The following is a 26,520-nucleotide window of genomic DNA, read 5'->3' as shown; positions in this document are numbered from 1 at the left end:
TGCAATTCTAACAGTAATCCTAACAATCTTAGCACCAATGCACAGATCCTACGATCTGTAAATAAATACGATTATGAAAACGACAAACACTGTTGGGAGCAACCATTTCATTTAAGGGGGGAAGGGGCGGAGAAAATATATATATCAAACCCCTGTTTTATTTCTAAAACATTATATATTCCTCGCACCGTAGGAATATAAAAAATGTCGTTTTCTTAAAGTCAAGTGCCCAAAGAATATAGTTCGTTGTTTATATTTACTTAAAAAATGAGCCTGTGTATTTTTGGGAAAAAATAATTGAGCTCCTAAACATTTAAAACATGCTGATCTCATACCAAAATCCCCGCCCCCTGAAAATGAAATGGGTGTTGCTGTATTCTTAGATTTTGAACTTCAGTGGTCCGTTATCCATCACGAAAAGCCACGTCGTGCACAAAAAATAGATCACAATGAAGTAAAAATTTTGTATAAGCTTGCTTCGGATTAAAGAGGTTCAGGATAAACCAATAGCCATAAGGAATATAATCTCATCAAAAGGAAGTTTGTTCAGAATGAACGTCAGTTAGCCAATCGAAAATATTTATTTTTTTTACCGGCTGACCATCAGCTGGTTGACAAATGGCACAGCGCCAAAGAAATACAAATCACATGACATCTCTGGAAGCAAACAAACTGGACAATGCGGGACGGACAGACATACATTGTAAACATGATTGTAAAATGATATAATGAAATCCGCCTTCAAGTACATTCTAAACAGATTGCCAATTTCGCATTTGTTTTTTATGTCGGTTGCCTCATTCGTCACTACTCGCCTCTTTCCGTAACCTGCAAGAAGACTCGTCCCCCTATCAATGAATGTTATATGCGAAAATACGACAAATCAATCAGAATGCGCGTATGAATTCAAGTTCTTCGTCAAAGAATCCCTCAGAAATAATTTTTGATTTTACATATGTCTTGCATCTAAAAATATACCCAAGACACAGTTAAATGTGTTCAATCATACTGTATTATTTCGCATGTCCCGATGTGCTTTAAATTGTGTCTGAAATATATATAATATATGGGGAAAGATGTGTGAACCATTACGCAACGAGTTGACAAATGTTTTAGGTATGCTCGTTTGCGCTAAGACGGAGCCAGGTCGCAAAAATGGCCATGAGAGGGGCACGAGTCGCTATTCGGCTTGTCCCGGAATAACACGAGTTGGTCACGAATGTCGGCTGACTATGTTGACGACGCCATGTTGATGACGTCATCTACGACTCCCCGGATGATGCTTTGGTTGACTGAGTTGGGTCTCCGAACAGAAAGTTGCCGACTTCCGCTGGGTCGTCGCTGACCAAGAAACGAAACCAAAACTGCCTGAAATGGTCCCTGGTCAACTGTTCCCCATTCAACTGAAAACAATTCATTGTTGTGAAATTACGTCACGTAAACAACATCGTTAATATCAAATATAATGTAAAACAGCAACGCCATAGATTAACCAGTTTCGATTATCTGCCGAAATAGGTGAGGTGAGGTGAAATGGGGTTTAACGTCGCGTCCACGATTATTGCACTTATATAGTGTATACACGCGTGTGTGTGTGTGTGTGTGTATGGTTGGGGGGGGGGGGGGGGGGGGGGGGGGGGGGGGGGTACAGATACTCAGATACAGTAAACTGACTCCGAGCCGACCAGCCCCTTAATGCCGAGCGACAGACAGGGTAACAACAAGTACCATCTTTTAACGCCTTTTGGATCGAACCCCGAGCCTTCCGCTCTACCACTAGACCACAGAGGCGGTCATCTGCCGAAATAGATTCCAATGAGCGTAAACGGCTAAATAGTGGTGAAAAGTTTTGGAAAGGATACCCACTGTTCGTGTAAATGGGCAATTCGCCCCTAATATAATTTGCATATAAAAGTAAATGTTTCTTTGTTGCCTAACGCTTCACAACAAAATTGCTGTCATAACGGCGGCTTGTGAACAATCGAATCTTGCCCAGACAATCCAGTGGCACGATAGACCTTTCACTGAAGGCGGTTCTGCGCAAATATCTCACAGCTCGACCTTTGACACGTGTTGCACGGGCTACGATTTGCACGTGCAGGGCATCTGTTCCCGGAAGTGAGGCTCAGTCGACTTTTCCGAAGGGGGTGGAAAGAATTGAGGAGGTGATGTGAATTGGTATTTAAGATCACGTTACGATTATTTCATTGGTTCAACTTGCTCTCAATTGTCGACCAGACATATGTTTAAATTGTCAAATATTTGGTTGAGATCGTTAAGGTTGGTTTGTTGTTGGTTTGTTGTTTAACGCCGCACTCAGCAATATTCCAGCTATAACGGCGGTCTGTAAATCATCGAGTCTGGACCAGACAATCCAGTAATTAATATCATAAGCATCGATCCACGCAGTTGGGATACGATGGCATGCATCAACCAAGTCAGCGAGCCTGACCACCCGATCCCATTAGTCGCCTCTTACGACAAGCATAGTCGCCTTTTACGGCAAGCATGGGTTGCTGAAGACCTATTCTACCCCGGATCTTCACGGGTCTCGTCAAGGCCTTGAATCTGTACGATAGCCTTTTGTTTTCACAATGTAAATTTGAAGAGTCCTGCAATCACGAGCCTTTTTAAACACTTTTTTTCATATTCCCTCCCTCCGGCCCCTCTCGGAAAACCTTTGAGATGAGCAACACACACATAAGTATGGACGCCCTAATATCTATATTTTGAAGCGCCCTTAAAATATCAGAATATCCATTACATTGAAAATGTCACAACATTTTATCCGTAAATGCCGTGTTTTCTCTACTATGTGCTCACCAAAGGCTGGATCTGTGAGTGGGGTTTGAAATAAAAGCCGGGATTGTGATAACACACAGCTGACGGATAAAAAATTGTGCCAAATATATTTCAGTGCGATCGAGTTTACTAAACCAAGCCGTGATCTATTGATACTTCCTATACAGAAATAAAAGTCTGCCCCAATTAAGATTTATATCCGTAATATAGGAACCACGGTAAACATATTTCCTTCATTAAAATCAGAGCTTGAGTACGTGTTTTTTTAGCATGCTTGTCGTAAGAGGCGACAAACGGGATCGGGTGGTCAGGCTCGATGACTTGGTTGATGCATTTCATCGATCCCAATTGCGCGGATCGATGCTCATGATTTCAATCACTGCTATTGTCTGGTTCAGACTCGATTATTTACAGACAAATAAAATATTTGCGACCGTCCGGAGGAACAAACAGTGTTCTTGTGAGGACGTATCGGTGGTCGTGAAGATCCGGGGTAGAATAGGTCTTCAGCAACCCATGCTTGCCGTAAAAGGCGACTATGCTTATCGTAAGAGGCGACTAACGGGATCGGGTGGTCAGGCTCGCTGATTTGGCTGATGCATGTCATCGAATCCCAATTGCGTGGATCGATGCTCATGATATTAATCACTAGATTTCTGTTACAGACTCGATTATTTACAGACCGCCGTCATATAGCTGGAATATTGCCGAGTGCGGCGTTAAACAACAAACAAACAAACAAACAGATACATGGGAGTTCGGGATTCACGAAACTAAAGAAGGGGATGCTTAACTTTTTTTCAGCAGTATAGTATGAAATTGGAAGTTGAACGTACCGCTTGGGAGAGTTTGTTGTAAGACTGATTGCAGTTGTCTGCCGGGACGCTGAACTGTGTCAAGCTGCTGATGTATTCTTCCTTGTCGATAACGCTGTCGCCTGAAATACACATTCACAGGTGTTCGTTGTATCGAGGTCTCTCTTTATTAGGTTGAGTAGTGGGGCAGTCCTGCGCACCCCTTTATTGAAGCATACTAATCAAGCTTGCGTATACAACAAATTATACAACGTAATCATTTGGTAGGATGTTTTCAACAACTCCAATAATAATAATAATAATAATAATAATAATAATAATAATAATTATTATTATTATTATTAGTAGTAGTAGTAGTAGTAGCAGAAGTAGTAGTAGTAGTAGTAGTAGTAGTAGTAGTAGTAGTAGTATTGTAGTAGTAACAGTGGAATCCTCTTTCAGATTTCATTTTCAACAAATGAAAGTGTACGTATTTGGAGATTTAGTGATTAAGGCTGTATCATGATTTTAAGCCAATCGGCCAGATGGTGAAACTTACTGTTGATGTCCATGACGTCAAACACGAAGTCCACGAACTCCACGTGCCAGTCGTACACTGCGTGATCGTCAATGGAAGATGCCGGCCAGTCACGTGACTTTGACGCCGCCTTCACAAAGTCGCTCCAATACGACAACCACTCAGGCAAACTCAGCTTAAAGAGAAACAACAAAATACAATGTCATGTGCTGTTGGTTGGTTTGTTGTTTAACGCCGCACTCAGCAATATTCCAGCTATATGACGGCGGTCTGTAAATAATCGAGTCTGGACCAGAAACATACGGTGATTAACATCATGAACATCGATCTACCCAATTGGGATACGATGACGTGCATCTACTAAGCCAGACCGAACACCCAATCCTGTTAGTCGCCTCTTACGACAAACATAGTCGCCTTTTACGGCAAACAAATGGTCGCTGAAGATCTATTCTAATCTGGATCTTCACGGGTCGGTTTAACAGTACTTCAGTGATATCACGGTGTGTAAGATTGATTTGATAGAAAAATTGATATGACACAGTTCCTAGACGTTTTACCCATGAACACAGGCAAAGATATCGTGACATTAAACATATGAACACATTTAGGACGAATCTACGGCCACCGGTTTGTGGCAGGCCCGAGGTGCTGACATTGAAACATATGACGACTGGACCATTTGTGTCTCAAAGAACAATCATAGAATAAATATCTCGAAAACACGAAGAGGGGATATCAGCTTTCTTCAAATAGCATGTGTACCAAATCGTGTAAAGCTCACAATGTTGATTTGTTCATGACTTACGCAGAAACAAAAGAAAACAGCTAAATGCAAGAGTCTATTGTGCACATTAATATAGTCAGGACATGTATGAAAATTGCGGATCGAAGTCAAAATTATATCAATAGCAAAACACTGCTTTTCCAAAACAATAGACTTATCATTTGCATAGAAATGAAACACCGAAATATATCACACAAATTCGTAAGAGGCGACTTAGTTATTTCTTGGTAAATATGTAAATAAGACATACCCTATTTATTTAATATACTACACATTTCCTAAAACATTCTAACAGAGGCGCTTAAAGAATCCCCGCCATGTGGCTCTTCGCGTGACATCATGGTAATTCTGCATCAGTTTAGTTACAAATATTTCGAATGCTTCTCGTAAGAGCCGACTAACGGGATCGGGTGGTCAAGCTCGCTGACTTGGTTGATGTATGTCATCGTATCCCAATTATGATGCTTATGATGTTAATCAATGGATTGTCTCATCCAGATCCGATTATTTACCGACCGCCGTCATATAGCTGGAATATTGCTGAGAGCGGCGTTAAACAACAAACCAACAAACAGAAACAAAAAAAAGGCATTTCAATCACTAAAATCGATTTTCAACGCTGACATTGACAACTTTTCCTGTTTCCCCATGACCCCAACCAGACAATCCAGTGATTGGCATCATGAGCATCGATCCACGCAATTGGGATCGATGACATGCATGAACCAAGTCTGCGAGCCTGACCACCCGATCCCGTTAGTATTAGTTAGGAATATACCGATGCTCATGATATCAATTACTGGATTGTCTGGTCCAAACTCTATTATTCAGAGACCGCCGTCATATAGCTGGAACATTGTGAAGTGTGGCGTTAAACGACAAACAAACAAACAAACAAACAAACGGTACAATCAGTGAGTGACCGATCTTCTTACTTATTTTGACCTTAAAAGATATATACGGCCAGGACCCGAAGAGAAGACAAAATTACAGCCTTAGATAGAAATATAAATTGTGAGAAACGAGGGATCCCTGATTGCGTAAGGTTGCACTATTCTATCACTTAAATGTTGTGGACGTTACGACAACCGTAAGTCTGTTCCTATGTGAAAGTTACGACATATGTAGCGTTACTATTGCTTCTCCAATGAGGCCATGGGACCAGTTTACCAAAGCGATCTTAGGGCTAAGGTTGTCGTTACTTCCAAACTATAGCGATAAGTCATAAAACAGCAATCTGTCCGCGCAACTGACAGAAAGGACGTACGTGCATTTGTAGTGGGTTCTTCCGGTAGTGCTTGGAGCTCTTCATCAGTCCCGACCAGATGCTGGCCATCCGCGTCTGCAGCGCCCGGCTCTGTTCACATCGTCCCGACAGCCCTTTGATACCTGTAACCAGCTGTAACAGACAATGTTTACCTGTATCTAGCTGTAACAGACCTGTGCCTGTAACCAGCTGTAACAGACAACGTGTACCTGTAACTATCTTAACCAGAATTTACCTGTAACCAACTGTAACAGTCGTTTACCCGTAACTATCTGTAACAGAAATTTACCGGTAACAAGACAACGTTTACCTGTAACACAAGGTGTACTCGTAAACAGCTGTAACAATATCGACACGAAACGAGGTGTAAAAAAGTGTATGTAACTTACAATGTGTACATGTAACCGAGTGCAACATACAACGCGTACATGTAACCAGCTATGGCAAACATCTGCCTGTAACCAACTGTAACACACGTCCACATGTAACCAGCTGTGACAAACATCTGCCTGTAATCAACTGTAACACACGTCTACACGTCTACATGTAACCAGCTATGACAAACATCTGCCTGTAACCAACTGTAACACACGTCCACATGTAACCAGCTATGACAAACATCTGCCTGTAACCAACTGTAACACACGTCTACATGTAACCAGCTGTGACAAACATCTGCCTGTAACCAACTGTAACACACGTCCACATGTAACCAGCTGTGACAAACATCTGCCTGTAATCAACTGTAACACACGTCTACACGTCTACATGTAACCAGCTGTGACAAACATCTGTCTGTAATCAACTGTAACACACGTCTACATGTAACCAGTTGTGACAAACATCTGTCTGTAATCAACTGTAACACACGTCTACATGTAACCAGCTGTGACAAACATCTGTCTGTAATCAACTGTAACACACGTCTACATGTAACCAGCTGTGACAAACATCTGCCTGGAACCAACTGTAACACACATCTACATGTAACCAGCTGTGACAAACATCTGTCTGTAAGCAACTGTAACACACGTCTACATGTAACCAGCTGTGACAAACATCTGTCTGTAACCAACTGTAACACACGTCCACATGTAACATTGGCGACAAACATCTGCCTGTAACCAACTGTAACACACGTCTATATGTAACCAGCTGTGACAAACATCTTCCTGTAACAAACTCTAACACACGTCTACATGTAACATTGGCGACAAACATCTCCCTGTAACCAACTGTAACACACGTCTACATGTAACATCGGCGACAAACATCTGTCTGTAACCAACTGTAACACACGTCTATATGTAACATCGGCGACAAACATCTGCCTGTAACCAACTGTAACACACGTCTACATGTAACATCGGCGACAAACATCTGCCTGTAACCAACTGTAACACACGTTACATGGTACCAGCTTTGACAAACATCTGCCTGTAACTAACTGTAACACACGTCTACATGTAACCAGCTGTGACAAACATCTGCCTGTAACCAACAGTAACACACGTCTACATGTAACATCGGCGACAAACATCTGCCTGTAACCAACTACAACACACGTCTTCATGTAACCAGCTGTGACAAACATCTACGTGTAACCAACTGTAACACACGTCTACATGTAACATCGGCGACAAACATCTGCCTATAACCAACTGTAACACACGTCTACATGTAACCAGCTGTGACAAACATCTGCCTGTAACCAACTGTAACACACGTCTACATGTAACATCGGCGACAAACATCTGCCTGTAACCAACTACAACACACGTCTTCATGTAACATCGGCGACAAACATCTGCATGTGACCAACTGTAACACACGTCTACATGTAACATCGGTGACAAACATCTCCCTGTAACCAACTGTAACACGTCTTCATGTAACATCGACGACAAACATCTGCCTGTAACTAGCTGTATAATACAATGCCTACATGTAACCAGCTGTTACAAACTACATCAAACGTTAGACGGCTGTAACATAGTGTATACATGTAACCAGATGTAATTACAGCTGTAAAATTGACTAAAAAAACTCTAGTGGTGACTTGCATTATTTAATAAGTAGATTGTCAAAGGCATTAAGGTTTTGTCCAACATGAATCATTCGAACTGCAACCTAAATGACGTGCAAAAGATCAGACAAACTGTTACCTGTATCTAAACCACGACATTTTTACAATGTTATAACATATATATGGGATTGTAGTTTTTTTCCAAATGAGATAACCTATTTTTCTGATATCGTTTACGTGACATGAACAATATGCAAGTCGTCGGGGGCTTCCAGGTCTCTGGTCACATTATCTGTGGGAGATTCACCGAGGTTATGTGTGAGGCCAGCCCCACACCGCGACATGGCCTGTCACCTCCATGTCAGCCTTGTGGATCTCTGTTTCCGCTACATGCCACCAGCGTGTTCGTCCCCTCTCGTAGCATCCCGACACATGCCGAATGCAACTATTTACATTAAGTGTGGAAAATATTGTTTTAAGGTTGAAAAATGTCTTGTAAGTTGGAACGAGTAAAATGTCTAACTTATCCCGATCTTTTAGCCTGCATCTGAGAGTGTTGGTTCCGGTTGTCGACTTGTTCCTTCAAAGATTTATGTTCTGGTTCGATCCCCAACATTGGTACAATGTGTATAGATCATTTCTGTTGTGATATTGCTGGAATATTGCTAAAAGCGTCGTAAAACCACACTCACTCACTCTCCTAACATAAGCCTACTCTCCTAACATCAACCAACTCTCCTAACATAAGCCCACTGTCCTAGTCTCCTAACATAAGCCTACCCACCTAACATAAGCCCACTCTCCTGACATAAGCCCACTCTCCCGACATAAGCCTACTCTTCTAACATAAGCCCACTCTCCTAACATAAGCCCACTGTCTCCTAACATAAGCCCACTCTCCAGACATAGCCCACTCTCCTAACATAGCCCACTCTCGCAACATAAGCCCCATGTCCTAACATAAGCCCACTCTCCTAACATAAGCCCACTCTCCTAACATAAGCCCACTGTCTCCTAACATAAGCCCACTCTCCAGACATAGCCCACTCTCCTAACATAGCCCACTCTCGCAACATAAGCCCCATGTCCTAACATAAGCCCACTCTCCTAACATAAGCCCACTCTCCTAACATAAGCCCACTGTCTCCTAACATAAGCCCACTCTCCTGACATAAGCCCACTCTCCTAACATAAGCCTACTCTCCTGACATGAGCCCACTCTCCTGACATAAGCCTACACTCCTAACATAAGCCCACTCTCCTAACATAAGCCCACTCTCCTAACATAAGCCCACTGTCTCCTAACATAAGCCCACTCTCCTGACATAAGCCCACTCTCCTAACATAAGCCTACTCTCCTGACATAAGCCCACTCTCCTGACATAAGCCCACTCTCCTGACATAAGCCCACTCTCCTGACATAAGCCCACTCTCCTAACATAAGTCCACTCTCCTAACATAAGCCTACACTCCTAACATAAGCCCACTCTCCTAACATAAGCCTACACTCCTGACATAAGCCCACTCTCCTAACATACGCCCACACTCCTAACATAAGCCCACTGTCTCCTAACATAAGCCCACTCTCCTAACATAAGCCCACTCTCCTAACATAAGCCCACTCTCCTAACATAAGCCCACTGTCTCCTAACATAAGCCCACTCTCCTGACATAAGCCCACTCTCCTAACATAAGCCTACCCTCCTGACATAAGCCCACTCTCCTGACATAAGCCCACTCTCCTGACATAAGCCCACTCTCCTGACATAAGCCCACTCTCCTAACATAAGTCCACTCTCCTAACATAAGCCTACACTCCTAACATAAGCCCACTCTCCTAACATAAGCCTACACTCCTGACATAAGCCCACTCTCCTAACATACGCCCACTCTCCTAACATAAGCCTACTATCCTGACATAAGCCCACTCTCCTGACATAAGCCTACTCTCCTAACATAAGCCCTCTCTCCTAACATAAGCCCACTCTCCTAACATAAGCCCACAGTACTATCATAAGCCCACTCTCCTAACATAAGCCCACAGTACTAACATAAGCCCACTCTCCTCACATCAGCCCACTCTCCCAACATACGCCCAGGATCCTAACATAAGCCCACTGTCCTAACATAAGCCCACTCTCCTCACATAAGCCACTCTCCCAACATAAGCCCATTATCCCCAAATAAGCCTATTATCCCAAAATAAGCCCACTGTCCCAACTGAGCCCTATATCGCAACATAAGCCCGATGTCCTCACATACGCCCACTTTCCCAACATAAGCCTTATCTCCTCACATAAGCCTACTCTCCCAACATAAGCCTTATCTCCTTACATAAGCCCACTATCCAAAAATAAGCCCACTCTACAAACATAAGCCAATTATCCAAAAATAAGCCCACTCTCCTCACATAAGCCCGCGTCACGCCTCAGGCTACGCATCTGAAATTTATTCTCGGGAATTTTAACAGATCCTCTAACCTTTATTTTACATTAATTTTCATAACCTAATTTACAGTAAGCGTTCTACTCATAGGTACTAACTGACTACACATGACCCCATGACTACTGTGTGTGCAATTTGAGATAGTTTAGAGACCAACCACTTGTGTCACAACCTCATGCATGCCCAGCATACGTTTGTACAGTTGTACGTAAAACCCTTTTTTAATCCTCGGCACGTCTCTCCCCCGCACCCAGAATACCAAATGGTCCGTCCCTTAACATGTGATTGACGTCATCACTTGTCTACCTCTGGTATTGACTTCAAAACGTGCAGATGAACGATACTTACTTTTTGCAATTTGGTGAAATCTTGCCTCGACAGGTTTCTATCGTGTGTAATATCTGCAAGAAAGAAAAGTTGACCATGAATGTGACTTTATTTGTTTGTTTGTTTGTTGTTGAACGCCGCGCTCAGTAATATTCCAGCTATATGACGGCGGTATTTAAATCGAGTCTGGGCCAGGCAATCCAGTGATTAATATCATGAGCATCGATCCACACAATTGGGATCACCCGATCCCGTTCGTCGCCTCTTACGACACGCATAGTCGCCTTTTACGGCAAGCATGGGTTGCTGAAGACCTATTCTACCCCGGATCTTCAGGGGTGGCCCTGTATGTGAACATATGATAGGAAAATGAAGGAAAAATGGAATTACTAGGAAAGTGACATTGGCACTGTTTACAAAGACGCTGACAGATTTGTCAGACTGAAAAAAGATACCCCTCTGGTGACAATGGCTGTAGATCAAACGTTGAAATTTCTTTCATGTTAAACTATGCATGAAACTGTATAAATATTATGTGTGTTAACGCTATAAGTGAGTGAGTTGGGTTTAACACCGCTTTTAACAGTATTGCAATTATATCACGGCGTGTCAGCTTAATGTGGGAGGAAAGCCCAAAGTGATGCAGGTCTCAGACGTTTACCACTTCGGTGAAACCCACGAGCACGGGTATGGTGCTGACAAAGCTAGAAACATAATCGGGGCGAACCGGGATTCGAACCCACAATGCCCTACTCTCCAACGTGTATCACGAGAAGTGCACTACTCTCGAACGTATATCACGAGAAGTGCCTTAATCTCCAACGTATATCACAAGAAGAGCCCTACTCTCCAACGTATATCACAAGAAGTGCACTACTCTCCAACGTATATCACGAGAAATGCCCTACTCTCCAACATATATCAGGATAGGAGCCCCACTCTCCAACATATATCACGAGAAGTGCCCTACTCTCCAACATATATCACAAGAAGTGCACTACTCTCCAACGTATATCACGAGAAATGCCCTACTCTCCAACATATATCAGGATAGGAGCCCCACTCTCCAACATATATCACGAGAAATGCCCTACTCTCCAACATATATCAGGATAGGAGCCCCACTCTCCAACATATATCACGAGAAATGCCCTACTCTCCAACGTATATCACGAGAAGTGCCCTACTCTCCAACGTATATCACGAGAAATGCCCTACTCTCCAAAATATATCACGAGAAATGCCCTACTCTCCAACATATATCAGGATAGGAGCCCCACTCTCCAACATATATCACGAGAAATGCCCTACTCTCCAACATATATCACAAGAAGTGCACTACTCTCCAACGTATATCACGAGAAATGCCCTACTCTCCAACATATATCAGGATAGGAGCCCCACTCTCCAACATATATCACGAGAAATGCCCTACTATCCAACGTATATCACGAGAAGTGCACTACTCTCTAACGTATATCACAAAACGTGCCCTATTCTCTAACGTATATCACAAAATGTGTCCTACTCTCTAACGCATATCACAAAACGTGCCCTACTCTCTTACATATATCACAAAACGTGACCTATTCTCTGACGTATATCACAAAATGTGTCCTACTCTCTAACGTATATCACAAAACGTGTCCTACTCTCTAACATATATCACAAAACGTGTCCTACTCTCTAACGTATATCACAAAACGTGTCCTACTCTCTAACGTATATCACAAAACGTGCCCTACTCTCTAACGTATACCACAAAACGTGCCCTACTCTCTAACGTATACCACAAAACGTGCCCTATTCTCTGACGTATATCACAAAATGTGTCCTACTCTCTAACATATATCACAAAACGGGTCCTACTCTCTAACGTATACCACAAAACGTGCCCTATTCTCTGACGTATATCACAAAACGTGTCCTACTCTCTAACATATATCACAAAAACGTGTCCTACTCTCTAACATATATCACAAAACGTGTCCTACTCTCTAACGCATATCACAAAACGTTTACCACTTCGGTGAAACCCACGAGCACGGGTATGGTGCTGACAAAGCTAGAAACATAATCGGGGCGAACCGGGATTCGAACCCACAATGCCCTACTCTCCAACGTGTATCACGAGAAGTGCACTACTCTCGAACGTATATCACGAGAAGTGCCTTAATCTCCAACGTATATCACAAGAAGAGCCCTACTCTCCAACGTATATCACAAGAAGTGCACTACTCTCCAACGTATATCACGAGAAATGCCCTACTCTCCAACATATATCAGGATAGGAGCCCCACTCTCCAACATATATCACGAGAAATGCCCTACTCTCCAACATATATCACAAGAAGTGCACTACTCTCCAACGTATATCACGAGAAATGCCCTACTCTCCAACATATATCAGGATAGGAGCCCCACTCTCCAACATATATCACGAGAAATGCCCTACTCTCCAACGTATATCACGAGAAGTGCCCTACTCTCCAACGTATATCACGAGAAATGCCCTACTCTCCAAAATATATCACGAGAAATGCCCTACTCTTCAACATATATCAGGATAGGAGCCCCACTCTCCAACATATATCACGAGAAATGCCCTACTCTCCAACATATATCACAAGAGGTGCACTACTCTCCAACGTATATCACGAGAAATGCCCTACTCTCCAACATATATCAGGATAGGAGCCCCACTCTCCAACATATATCACGAGAAATGCCCTACTATCCAACGTATATCACGAGAAGTGCACTACTCTCTAACGTATATCACAAAACGTGCCCTATTCTCCAACGTATATCACAAAATGTGTCCTACTCTCTAACGCATATCACAAAACGTGCCCTACTCTCTTACATATATCACAAAACGTGCCCTATTCTCTGACGTATATCACAAAATGTGTCCTACTCTCTAACGTATATCACAAAACGTGTCCTGCTCTCTAACATATATCACAAAACGTGTCCTACTCTCTAACGTATATCACAAAACGTGTCCTACTCTCTAACGTATATCACAAAACGTGCCCTACTCTCTAACGTATACCACAAAACGTGCCCTACTCTCTAACGTATACCACAAAACGTGCCCTATTCTCTGACGTATATCACAAAATGTGTCCTACTCTCTAACATATATCACAAAACGGGTCCTACTCTCTAACGTATACCACAAAACGTGCCCTATTCTCTGACGTATATCACAAAACGTGTCCTACTCTCTAACATATATCACAAAAACGTGTCCTACTCTCTAACATATATCACAAAACGTGTCCTACTCTCTAACGTATATCACAAAACGTGTCCTACTCTCTAACGTATATCACAAAACGTGCCCTACTCTCTAACGTATATCACAAAACGTGCCCAACACTCTGACGTATATCACAAAACGTGTCCTACTCTCTAACGTATATCACAAAACGTGTCCTACTCTCTAACGTATATCACAAAACGTGCCCAACACTCTGACGTATATCACAAAACGTGCCCGACACACTGACGTATATCACAAAACGTGCCCTACTTTCCAACGTATATCACAAGAAGTGCCCCACTCTCCAACGTATATCACAGAGCGTGCCCTACTCTCTAAGGTAAATCTCAAAACGTGCCCCACACTCTACCGTATACCAAAAACGTGCCCTAGACCCCCAACGTTTATCACAAAACGTGCCCTACACCTCCAACGTATATCGAACAAAGTTACCTACACTCCACCTTATCTAAACGGAAACGTGCCCGTCTCTCAAAAATCGTGTCTAAAAACGAGCCTTAAACTTAAACCCGACTATATCTCAAAATGCTGTTCATAATATCAATCATTGGATTGTCTGGTCAGAACTGGATTATTTACAAGCAGCCTTCGAATATTGCTGAGTGGCACTGAACACCATATAAACAACCAACTATGAAACGTGCCCCCTCTCTCCAACGCGCGTCCCAAAACGTGCCCTACAGTTAATGTTGGGTCACTCGATGTAAGCGTGTCACCTCGCCCTTTATCAACAGAAATGTACACGTATCATCTTCTACCTGTCAATCAAACATACGCGAGATTAGCAAGCAACCCAAACCCTGATATCTGATCCGAGAATACCAGGGGAGATTAACATAATGTCTCGACCGAGGGAGACGAACAGAACAGCCTTACAAAATGGCTGACGAAATACGAAATGTAAATACGCTCACCCGGCACAGCATCCGCAGAACGTTAGATGTTTGAAATAGCTCGGGTGTAGCGGGTGGATTCGTCAAATGTACACAGTGTCGTGGGGATTTACGAGGGACGGGGAAAATCAGAGAGCGGCGGAAGGGGCGTGTGTTTGGAAATGGATATCAAGTGCCGTCTGAAGTTATAGCGAGACGAATAAACACTCGACTTTTGAAGTACCGTTTGTCGGTATGTATCTAGGTTGATAGGAGCGTTTAATCTTTAACAATCATAAATATTCAATGCGCTTGCTTTCATTAAACGATGAAAAGCGAAAAAGATATTTGAAAACGTTCAAGGATATTGTTAGAACTTGATGTATATAAATTAAAATGAAATATTAAAAAAATACATTTTTGGTTGTATTTACTTTTTTTAAAAAAGGTATTAAGAGTAATAATTTTTATCCTCCGCACTGTGAACATGGATGCTATACATGTCGTTATTTTACACATATCTAAAAAACATACAATTTCCTATAACAATAATATTATTTTTTAACCAAATATGAAAATAATGTATTCACTTTCTTGTGTTTATTTACTATCATACATAACGAAAAACGTCTTAATTGGTATGGGACATATTATTACGATAATAACACTCACTATTTCTATGCACATTTTACACTTGAGAGGTTTTATGAATTAATATCGTTTATTAACATCAGCTGACGTAAAACCTCTGTGTAGGCTAATCAAAATATACGCCATCATGTAAATATCAATTTGAACCTATCGCGGGTCACGTCACCCCAGCGCACGGACAAAAGCTGCAGCGCGTGCTCATTTAGGCAGCCCGGAGACTTGAAATCGACACTGTTTACAAAGACGTTGACAGCCTTGTCAAAACAAACTGAGAAGCGATCTTCTTTCCTGTTTGGTGACAATGGCGTTGGGTCAAACGTAGAATTAGTTTTGTGTTAAAATAAGCATACAGCTGTGCAGTTATTTCATTTTTTAGTAATATAACCAATAAATAAGCACAGGCGGAGATTTATTGGCCATACATATATGACCATGAAACATGAAAACGCATTTGAGTTTACTTTAAATGACATCCAAGACTACGTCATCGGACGTCGATGCTCATGATGTCAATCACTAGTTTCTCTCGGCCAGACTCGATTATTTACAGACTGCTGAAGTCATCGGAGGTCATTACAAGACTATAGAATGTGAGCTCTGAAAAGGGCGTTAATACTAAACCTAAGATCAGACTCTTACTTTTGTTCACGAATTTTAACGGTGAAATATTTGCTTGGTAGGTCGAAATAAAATATTTAATAAAATGCATTATACGGGATTTGTTTATACATCTTACAATTTGCTTTGGATCTGTAAGGTGATAAAACAATGACTATTCATCGTTTAGAAAAATCTGTTTTAGACATATAAAAATCCCTCTCGTTACATTTATTGTCAAAGCGATCTTTACCATCGGCGGTAGAAAACATAGTTAAAAAATAATTATCAAGCCCCTGTTTTACTAAAAGATTTTTACACATGCGTCGCATTGTAGGACCAAATAATATGCGCTCTTTTGCATACTAAATTTTAGTGTCTAAAGATTAAAGTCCGTTATTTTTATTTATTTTAAAAGAAATATTTGAGCACCTGTTTATGTTGAAAAAAAACCCCGCTGAGCTGCTAAACAATGAATATAATGCTGATATCGAACGAACCGCCGCCCCGAAAATCAAATGGTTGCTCCCTAAACTTCTAAGCTCTATGGGGCGGTCGGGTAGCCTAGTGGTTAAAGCTTTCGCTCGTCACACCGAGGACCAGGGTTCGATTCCCGACGTGGGTACAATGTGTGAAGCCCATTTCTGGTGTCCCCCGCCGTGATATTGCTGGAATAATATTGACAACCTGTTCAAAGCGTCTTTAAACCAAACTCACTCACTAACTTTCCCTTACACTCCCTCTAAAACTTTCTATCTTTTTCTTTCTCTGCCACACGTTCTCTCATACTCTCCATTCTCTTTCCGGGCCGTGAGCTAGCCTAGTGGTTAAAGCGTTCGCTCGTCACGCCACAGACCCGGGTTCGATTCCCAAAACGGGTACAATGTGTGAAGCCCATTTCTGGTGTCCCCTGCCGTGATATTGCTTGAATATTGCTAAAAGCGGCGTAAAACCAAACTCACTCACTCACTCTCTTCCGGGGCAGTGAGCTAGCCTAGTGATTTAAGCGTTCGCTCGTCACGCCACAGACCCGGGTTCAATTCCCAAAATGGGTACGATGAGTGAAGCCCATTTCTGTGGTCCTCTGCCTAATGCTGAATATAGCTAAAAGCGGCGTAAAACCAAACTCACTCACTCACTCTCTTCCGGGACAGTGAGCTAGCCTAGTGATTTAAGCGTTCGCTCGTCACGCCACAGACCCGGGTTCAATTCCCAAAATGGGTACGATGAGTGAAGCCCATTTCTGTGGTCCTCTGCCTAATGCTGAATATAGCTAAAAGCGGCGTAAAACCATACTCACTCTTTCCTTGCACTATTTCGCATTTCTTTCTCCCACATAATCTTTTCTCACTTTCTCTCCAAAATTTAAAAAAAAAAAAATCTTTTAAGAATATTCAGGAAATACAGTTAAACCCAAGCCAAACACGCCACCAAAGGAAAAGCTTTTATACAAATGTGACCTCGTCCTAATTAAGAAGACATCACCGCAGCATGCGACACCGCACTACCCGGATCTAAGCAAACACCCTGACTGTCCCGTGACCTGGGTGTCAGGCCAGTGTTAACGGAGATTCCACACTCGGCCAGGAGAGCGCCCTGTGCAGACACTAAGCTCCAAAGTGTGATCGGAATTCGTCCCTTGCTGTTTCTAGGAATTTTGCAAACGAACGAGATTAGCATACGTAATTTGAAGCAAACAGTTTTAATTTTGCGAATACTGACAGCGATACATGTTTCGAATTCGTACTGCACGAGTGGAATAATTTCCGTCAGTTTCAATGATTTTGCATATATTGACATTGGTACAACCTTTGACCCCTAAACACTAAACATTGGATGTTAAGTAAAATTCTGACATTGCACTGCAGCCCGCTCGTTACGTGACATCCCCACCATTTAATGGACTGTTCTGTGCACGGATCGCTTTCAATAATACAGTAAACTACGGCTATAACAAACTGAAAGGGACTACTATTTTTAGTTCGTTATAACCGTAGTTCGTTATAAGCATATATACAGCATTACTACAGCAAATAGTCGGGACTAAAAAGTAAGTTCGTTATATCCGCCAGTTCGTTATAAGCGTGTTCGTTATAACCGTAGTTTACTGTATATATATATATATATGTCAATGTGAGTGAGTGACTTTGGTTGAACAGTATTTCAGTATATCACGGCGTGTCAACTTGATGTGGGAGGAAAACCCGAAGTGATGCAGGTCTCAGACGTTAACCCACGAGCACGGGCATGGTGCTGACAAACCTAGATACATAATCGGGCCGAAACGGGATTCGAGCCAAACATCATATGTTTTCTGACACACTTAAACGACGCAACTATGCACAGCGTTAGGTCGTCTGTTTGTTTAATTTGTTGTTTAACGCCGCACACAGTAATATTCCAGCTAAACGTTTAAAAAGTCGGTAAAAATTCGAATCTGGACCAGACAATCCAGTGATTGATATCATGAGCATCGATCCAAGCAGATGGGATACGATGACATGCATCAACCAAGTCAGCGAGCCTGACCACCCGATCCCGTTAGTCGCTCCTCATGACGAGCATGGGTTGCTGAAGACTTATTCTAACCCGGATCTTCACGGTTGCTGTGCACAACGAATTCGTGCCCCCATATATTTATAGTAATTATGCAGACCCACTGGTATTTCATGAAAGTGAGTGAACACAAATTTTCTTCGACGTTTATACCATTAAGAAATTTCGACATCTCACCACGTTAATTGGTTTGTTTGTTTCTTGTTTAACGCCGCACTCAGCAATATTCAAGCTATTTGACGGCGGTCTGTAAATAATCGAGTCTGTGACTGATATCATGAGCACCGATCCACGCAACTGGGATCGATGACATGCAATGCTCTTTTATTTCATAGGTGTTTCAATTATATTATGGCACTTGTTGTTACCCTGCCTGGATAAAACAAGGACTCTTCGGCTTAGAGACAATGTTCTGTGTCTGAGTGGGGTATCCATGTTAAGCTGTGGCATGGTATCTCAGTGGCCAGGCACTATAAAACCAGCATCAGTCCGGACTAGAACAAGCAGCCACACACACACGTGCATGTGCGTCGCTATATAAACTGCCACGCAAAAGAAAGCATACAACCATGTTTGATGGTGGCTATACATAAAAAAACAAAAAATCCTATTCGATGGTGATCAACTTAGTGCAGCCATCATAGTTATGTTTTGGACCTTGCATTTGCAGCGGGACCGCCTCCGTGGTCTAGTGGTAGAGCGTCCGCCCGGAGAGCGGAAGGCCCGGGGTTCGATCCCAAGCCGCGTTATACCAAAAGACGTTAAAAGATGGTACTTGTTGTTACCCTGTCTGGCGCTCGGCATTAAGGGCCTAAAACAAGGACTGGTCGGCTCGGAGTCAGTATATGCTGTGTCTGAGTGGGGTATTCATGTTAAACTGCGGCATGGTATCTCAGTGAGCTAGCTCTATAAATCGGCATCAGACTAGTACAAGCAGCCAAACAAACACACACACGTGCATGCACGTCGCTATATAAGTGCAATAATCTTGGACGCGAAGTTAAACCCCATTTCACCTCACCTCACCTCACCTCACATTTGCAGCGTTTTCAGGATAATAACGTTTTGATAACGTTTAAAATATTTTGGTCAAATCCAATATTCATGCGTACATTTCCATTTACCCGCAACTTCAAGTGAACAACTTAAACGAGAATCTAAACCCCATTTCACCACACCTACCAATTAAGTTGTGCTGGGGCCGCTTTGTGGAGCTGGACTGTGGTCAGCGCATGGGCTGACCCCTGCTATACGGTGTGGCATTGCAGAATTCCTCATGTTCTGAGGCGGTTCTCGTTAACCTTTCCAGTACCCTACACCGTCTTTCATCTCTACGGCTTGAAAAGGACATAGAATGATTCAAGAAATCTCTCCTCAGTTGGTGTTTTGTCCCCAAATTGTTAATATTTTACAACACAGTTGCCCTCAAACTCAAACTAAATTTCGTAACAGCAAAAACGTGAGTCTGAACGCATCTGATGTTTTGTTCGGAATGTTTTTTTATCGTTATATACTGCTCAAAAGATTATTTTTCATGTGACAATAGTTAATCTGCTATGAGACCCGATTTATTATAACCTCTTTTGAGTTGTACAATGCATATGATTACTTAAAAAACAAAACAAAAAACAACAACGCGGATACAGCGTATTGAAAAAGGGATGGGGTGGGGATCAGCTCCTCTTTTAGGGGTGTGTGTGTGTGTGTGTGTGGGGGGGGGGGGGGGGTTTAGAGGTGCACATCTATTTAGAAATGCATCATAAGTATGCTAATTATTCGGAAAATAATTTGCATTTGTCAGACAAAAAGTTACTAAATGATTTAGTTGTAATGTTTTTTATATGTCATTGTGATAAGTTCGCTTAAACGTAGGTGTGTGTTGGGTGGGGTTTAAAGGTGCACCCTCGCAAGGGCTATCCTGTGATTTAATATCTAACTTAGATAAAAGTAATTGTTACTGTAAAATTTTAACATCACACATATTGCTTTATGTCTCATTAACTAATGTTTCAGTTCTCCGTAAATACGTCAGTTGTTGTCTGTCTACAACAGATACTGCTTCATGTCTCGCTAACTAATGTTTCAGTTCTCCGTAAATACGTCAGTTGTTTGTCTGTCAACAACAGATACTGCTTCATGTCTCGCTAACTAATGTTTCAGTTCTCCGTAAATACGTCAGTTGTCTGTCAACAAACAACAGATACTGCTTCATGTCTCGCTAACTAATGTTTCAGTTCTCCGTAAATACGTCTTTTGTTGTCTGTCAACAATAGATACTGCTTCATGTCTAAATAAATCACGTTTAAATGTCCAGCAAATATATTAATTGTAATATTATTGTCTATAAATAGCAGAAAATGTTTCATTTCTATTTACAATAGTTCAGCTTTCAGTTAATGTATGAATAGTAATATTATTGTCGGTGAAAAACCAATACAGTATAGTTTCTCAATAAATCTTGATTTAGTGAAAGAGGTGTCAGTTCTCAGCCATCTTTTGGTTTTGCATGCTAGGACACGTTGTAAGGGAACAATACATTAGTTAAGGCCGTGTCCCGATCTGCGCAGGTGTTTAAAGGGCAATTCACACGGAAATTAACCTATTTTTCTTGTACTTTTTCCACATTAAAAGTGTTAACCTAGAAGTGTCATAGACAAAAATATAAAAATATCACAATTAATTAACATATTTTTCGCGTTAAAACGATTTATATTTTTCACATTTACCAAGTGTTCTATTTCCACAACAAAAACACCATGGCTTATGCCCCTTGCAATATGACGTCATTGGTGCCAATTGATAAACATTATGACGTCATCATGCTTTGTTAGAGCCGCTTCACGTGGTGTAGGTCTAGGTGTGTGATTCTAGCGTCTCAGATGCCAGCCAGCATAGTGTTATGCTGAGTCACCACTGCGCCGGAGTGTGTCGTAGGCCATGTTGTTTTACCGCAAACTGGTACTTGATATCTTTTGCGTTGAGAATAGACAGGGACCCAGTTGAATTGGCACCAATTACGTCATAATCTAAGGGGGATAACTCAGGCCTGTTTAGCTCGAAAAACGAAGGCCTCATAACGGCATATCATTTTCACACTATTGTGAGCTTCCTACTTTCACTGTGAAAAAAATGAGTGTATATTTTCAAACACAGATACTAATTAATTCTAAAATTGCGTTTTGTTTAGAAAAAGAAAGAAAGTGATTTTTACGTGTACACTTCCCCTTTAAGGGCGAGTAGCTGAAAATGGTCACGTCTTGGCATTGGCGTTATAAATCATATACGATACTGATTCATCGCGCCTGTTTAATCATATCATTGACTGTTAGATTTACATCCGTGATAAATTTCAAGAAGCAGAGAAAGTTCCAAATGACCTTATTACATTTCCTTTGGTAAATTGTAAGCATGCAACTTTTGTTTGTTTGTTGTTTAACGCCGCTCTCAGCAATATTCCAGCTATATGACGGCGGTGTATAAATAAGCGAGTCTGGGCCAGACAATCCAGTGAATGATATCATGAGCATCGATCTACGTAATTGGGATACGATGACATGCACCAACCAAGTCAGCGCGCCTGACCACCCTATCCCGTTAGTCGCCTTTTATTTTACGACAAGCATGGTCGCCTTTTACGGCAAGTATGGGTTGCTGAAGACCTATTCTACCTGACCTTTCAGAGAATACACATGTAGGTTTTGAAAATGTGACCGAAATGGTATCTAAATATCCCTAATGTTTTTTATGGTTTTTTTTCACTTAAACATTCAGTTCCTGTTCCGCAATATGAGTTAATGAATATTTAAAGTTAAAGCGGTATAGCTTTCGTGAATCTTTCTTAAGTGTGGATTAAAGCCTTGCCTGGACGTTTTGTACGCTGAAGGTTGATCCAGGTTGGTGTGCTGGTGTGCTGACCAACCCATGCTTGTCTTGTTTGAACAGTTATGAGAAACAAGCTGTTTGTTTATTTAGCCTTTACAAAAACCCATGTCGAAACGCGATTATTTTTCATCAATATCCATATAATAAAATATTCACGGGGAACAAACATTAATAGTTTTACCTACATGTAACCGGGTACATGGACCTTATTTAGTCGAAAATACAGCGTCTGTTTGAATAATCCTGATATGGAGTGACCTGTCGACTGTGGACATAAATCTTCCTCGGTGAAAGTCATCCCCTCCTGACTATACCGTTACAATTATAAGATAAAAAGAAAAGAAAAAAGTAATTTATACACGGAGGCGAGCAGCCCGTGCTGTGAGGGTCACACTTGTAGCACGCTGAACGTATCACGTAACTCACACCCTACAGTCAAGGACATGGGCTGCAAAAGAACGAGGTTCGCTTTGTTTTCTACAAGGAAATAGTTTTGTTTGAAATAAGGAAAAATCTCCACACGAGTAACTAGAGCGTGTTGATGTTACAGGTGACGTATTGGCTTTGTTCAAAACTGAGTTGCTTAGCGACATCGTAAGCCTCCAGTTGGGGCAAAGTATACCATCAAAGTGGGACAAATACTTTCTCAATATAAATAACGAGTGAGTATTGTTTTACGCCGCTTTTAGCAATATTCCAGCAATATCACGGCGGGGGACACCAGAAATGGGCTTCACACATTGTACACATGTGGGGAATCGAACCCGGGTTTTCGGCGTGACGAGAGAACGCGTTAACCACTAGGCTACCACACCGCCACTCTCAGTATGTATATTCCAAGTAAATACATATATGTGTTAATTTCTTTTTCGGGTGAAGGGAGGTCAAATCGACTGAAACGCGGCCGATCAGTTATGGGCTTTTCTAAATGGAAATATGGACAGATATAGCTAAAAGGTCGACCATTAGATATTGGCGTGGGGGTAGATAAAGAATATTCTTAGGTCAATAGATCAATGCGAAATGAGAAACCGAACATATATTTTAAAGTAAATACTTGCTAGTACTGTTTTTCAGCATTTTCCCACCTCCCCATCCCTGTTTATAAAATTGGCCAAACCGTGTGCTCCGCGCGCCTTAGGGCTGTTCCGTAAAGCGATGTTACGCTATGCCGCTCTTAACTCAAGTACATTTAACATGGACTTACGATCGACGCAGCGCTAAGAGGGCTTTGTGAACATGAGCCAATAACGAGTAACTATCTCTTCATACTAACGTCATTATGCACAAGGCGATCTATTGCTTCAAAAATATTTCTAAAGCTACACCGCGCAAAATTATTTATACATCCATGTTTGATGGTGGCTAAATGAAACAAACACGGCTGGTCGGTTGGTTGGTTTGTTGTTTGCCGCACTCAGAATATTATTCGTCTTAATGACGAGCTTCAGGCAGGGAAACAACAAGAACCATCTTTTAACGTATTTTTGTATTACGCTACCGGGGATCGAATCACCAACCTTTCACTCTCCGGGTAGACGCTCTATTCACTTTGTTTCTTAGTTTGTTGTTTAACGCTGCACTCAGCAATATTCCAGCTATATGACGGCGGTCTGTATATAATCGAGTCTGGACCAGACAATCCAGTGATTGACATCATGGGCATCGATCCACACAATTGGGATCGATGACATGCATCAACCAAGTCAGCGAGCCTGACCATCCGATCCCGTTAGTCGCCTCTTACGACCAGCATAGTCGCCTTTTAGGGCAAGCATGCTTAAGATCTTTTTCACCCCAAATCTTCACGGGTCGAAACAAACAAGGAATGGCGATGTATTTGAGACAGGTGTCATAGGCGATATTACATTCATCATATCAATGAGTATCTCACGACAGGTCACGTGCACATGTACATTTCACAGTCTACAGTTATGAGCAGAGTGAAGCGAAAATTTTAATGTGTATACTTTCTTTCAATTTTGCCCGACAGTTGAGTACATCTAATGTAATTTATTCACTCTAACATTGAATCATTTGTCTCAAACCAATAAATAAACTCACATTTCGCAAAGTTAGTTTTCTAATGTAATCAGTTAACATTTACTCGTGAATGAATTCTGGTACAAGAGGTTATCGCTAGGTCTACACAAGTGTCATATCTCGGCACGTATGCCCTATGGTATAATTACATACAAACTTTAAAAAATCACCTAACCTAACCCACTGATTATCTGCAACGCAAGTGAATTTTGAAAGCGGAGCAAATTCCACCGAAACATAATTAAAAATGAAATGAAATAAATAGTGTTCATATATGTAATTGACAACAGGCAAATGATCATGATTGGTTTGGAAATGTCATACTGTCACAGGTATTTCCAATTCTCAACTTGAAATATTTACAATTATAACATTTCAATATGCGTTTGCTATGAATGTACATACATAAAGGCGATTTTAAAAAACTCAGGTGTATAATACATATATTACCCACCAGGAAGTCAGACAGTTACACAACCATGTCGATATCATGTTTATAGCTGTCGCCTTCCCTATGGGCTATAGACGACAATGAAATAAAACGTTGTACATATCAATCTGATATCACTTTCATATCCCCGTCGCTAAGCACCTACCGTAAAGTGTGTCAAATATATACTCCTGTTTGCGGCTCTGAAACTCTGTTAAAGAATTCCCAGTTCGAACAGTCCCGTTCATCGCCATTTTAGACAAAAAAATGCGATTTCACTGTGGTCCGAACAGCGAAAAAAGCCGAGCGTAAGTTCACAGGTGTATTCGGAAGCTTACGTGAGGCTCCATATGGGGTGTCGCAACAGGTGGCCACTGCGGTATTTCACATGACTGTCTTTCATTTGTGACCTTGTCAGGTATGTTTGCCATCCACTTCAACGACATATTGCCGCGTGGGCGTGGTCTAGCGCTGCCATTGTGTACTTGCATGAAATAATTGTGGTAATTTAATATACGGACGTATTGATAGCGGCAAATTTTTGATATACTGATGGTCACAAGTCACGCAACAATACGTTTTAATCACTGACAGCAGAAATTCATACCCCTTAAATGTACGGTATAACCGTGTTTTGCACATTGAAAATAATTAGGCTGTTTGTATATTATTTCTAGGCATACATATACTAATTAAGCTAGTTAGGTTTGTTTGTTTGTTTGTTTGTTGTTTAACGTCGCACTCAGCAATATTCCAGCTATATGACGGCGGTCTGTAAATATTCGAGTCTGGACCAGACAATCCAGTGATTGACATCATGAGCATCGATCCACGCAATTGGGATCGATGCGAGCATCAACCAAGTCAGCGAGCCTGACCGCCCGATCCCGTTAGTCGCCTCTTATGACCAACGATGGCCTCACTGTGGTAGCACAGCTGGCCCAGTTGTGAAAATTCCCTGTGAAGAGTTGCGTCCCTTTATTGTGAATGGATCCGTTGATCTTAAGTTCGAACCAATGTTCGCCCTGATTATGACCCTCGATTTGTCATCACTATACCCATGCGTTTTAGCGTCACCTGGGTGGCATACGTCACATGATCCATGACCTAAGCTCAACCCTACCCTGGGTGTTGTGATATTTCCCAAGCGGCGGTGGGGGCACGGGTGGCCCAGTCGTCTAAGGCGCCGCGATTCACTGTGCAGAGTTGCG

The 26,520-nt window shown here is 41.8% G+C and overlaps 1 protein-coding gene across 1 annotated transcript; it reads right to left on the bottom strand.

Moving 5' to 3' along the window:
* Nucleotides 1–1,122: 1,122 nt before the first annotated feature.
* Nucleotides 1,123–25,726, bottom strand: LOC124124415. Its single transcript, XM_048395762.1, has 6 exons — nucleotides 25,476–25,726; nucleotides 11,008–11,060; nucleotides 6,189–6,320; nucleotides 4,156–4,309; nucleotides 3,639–3,739; nucleotides 1,123–1,403 (listed from the first exon to the last, which is right to left on the bottom strand). Exons 1-6 carry the CDS (start codon nucleotides 25,561–25,563, stop codon nucleotides 1,263–1,265), a joined length of 669 nt encoding a protein of 222 aa, XP_048251719.1. The 5' UTR covers nucleotides 25,564–25,726; the 3' UTR covers nucleotides 1,123–1,262.
* Nucleotides 25,727–26,520: the final 794 nt, after the last annotated feature.

Source organism: Haliotis rufescens, unplaced genomic scaffold, assembly GCF_023055435.1.
Source record: "Haliotis rufescens isolate VD_foot unplaced genomic scaffold, xgHalRufe1.0.p SCAF_14, whole genome shotgun sequence".
NCBI lineage: Eukaryota > Metazoa > Mollusca > Gastropoda > Lepetellida > Haliotidae > Haliotis > Haliotis rufescens.
Note: the sequence above shows the minus strand (reverse complement) of the source record. Positions and strands in the feature narration are given on the sequence as shown.

Bases quoted from the DNA above. Each gene is read 5' to 3' on its own strand.
- LOC124124415 (XM_048395762.1), bottom strand. From the start codon at position 25,563: ATGGCGATGAACGGGACTGTTCGAACTGGGAATTCTTTAACAGAGTTT. The intron at 6,321-11,007 runs GTAAGTATCGTT...TGTCTGTTACAG, and splicing joins ATTTCACCAAATTGCAAAAA to CTGGTTACAGGTATCAAAGG. The intron at 4,310-6,188 runs GTACGTCCTTTC...TTTCTCTTTAAG, and splicing joins AGAACCCACTACAAATGCAC to CTGAGTTTGCCTGAGTGGTT.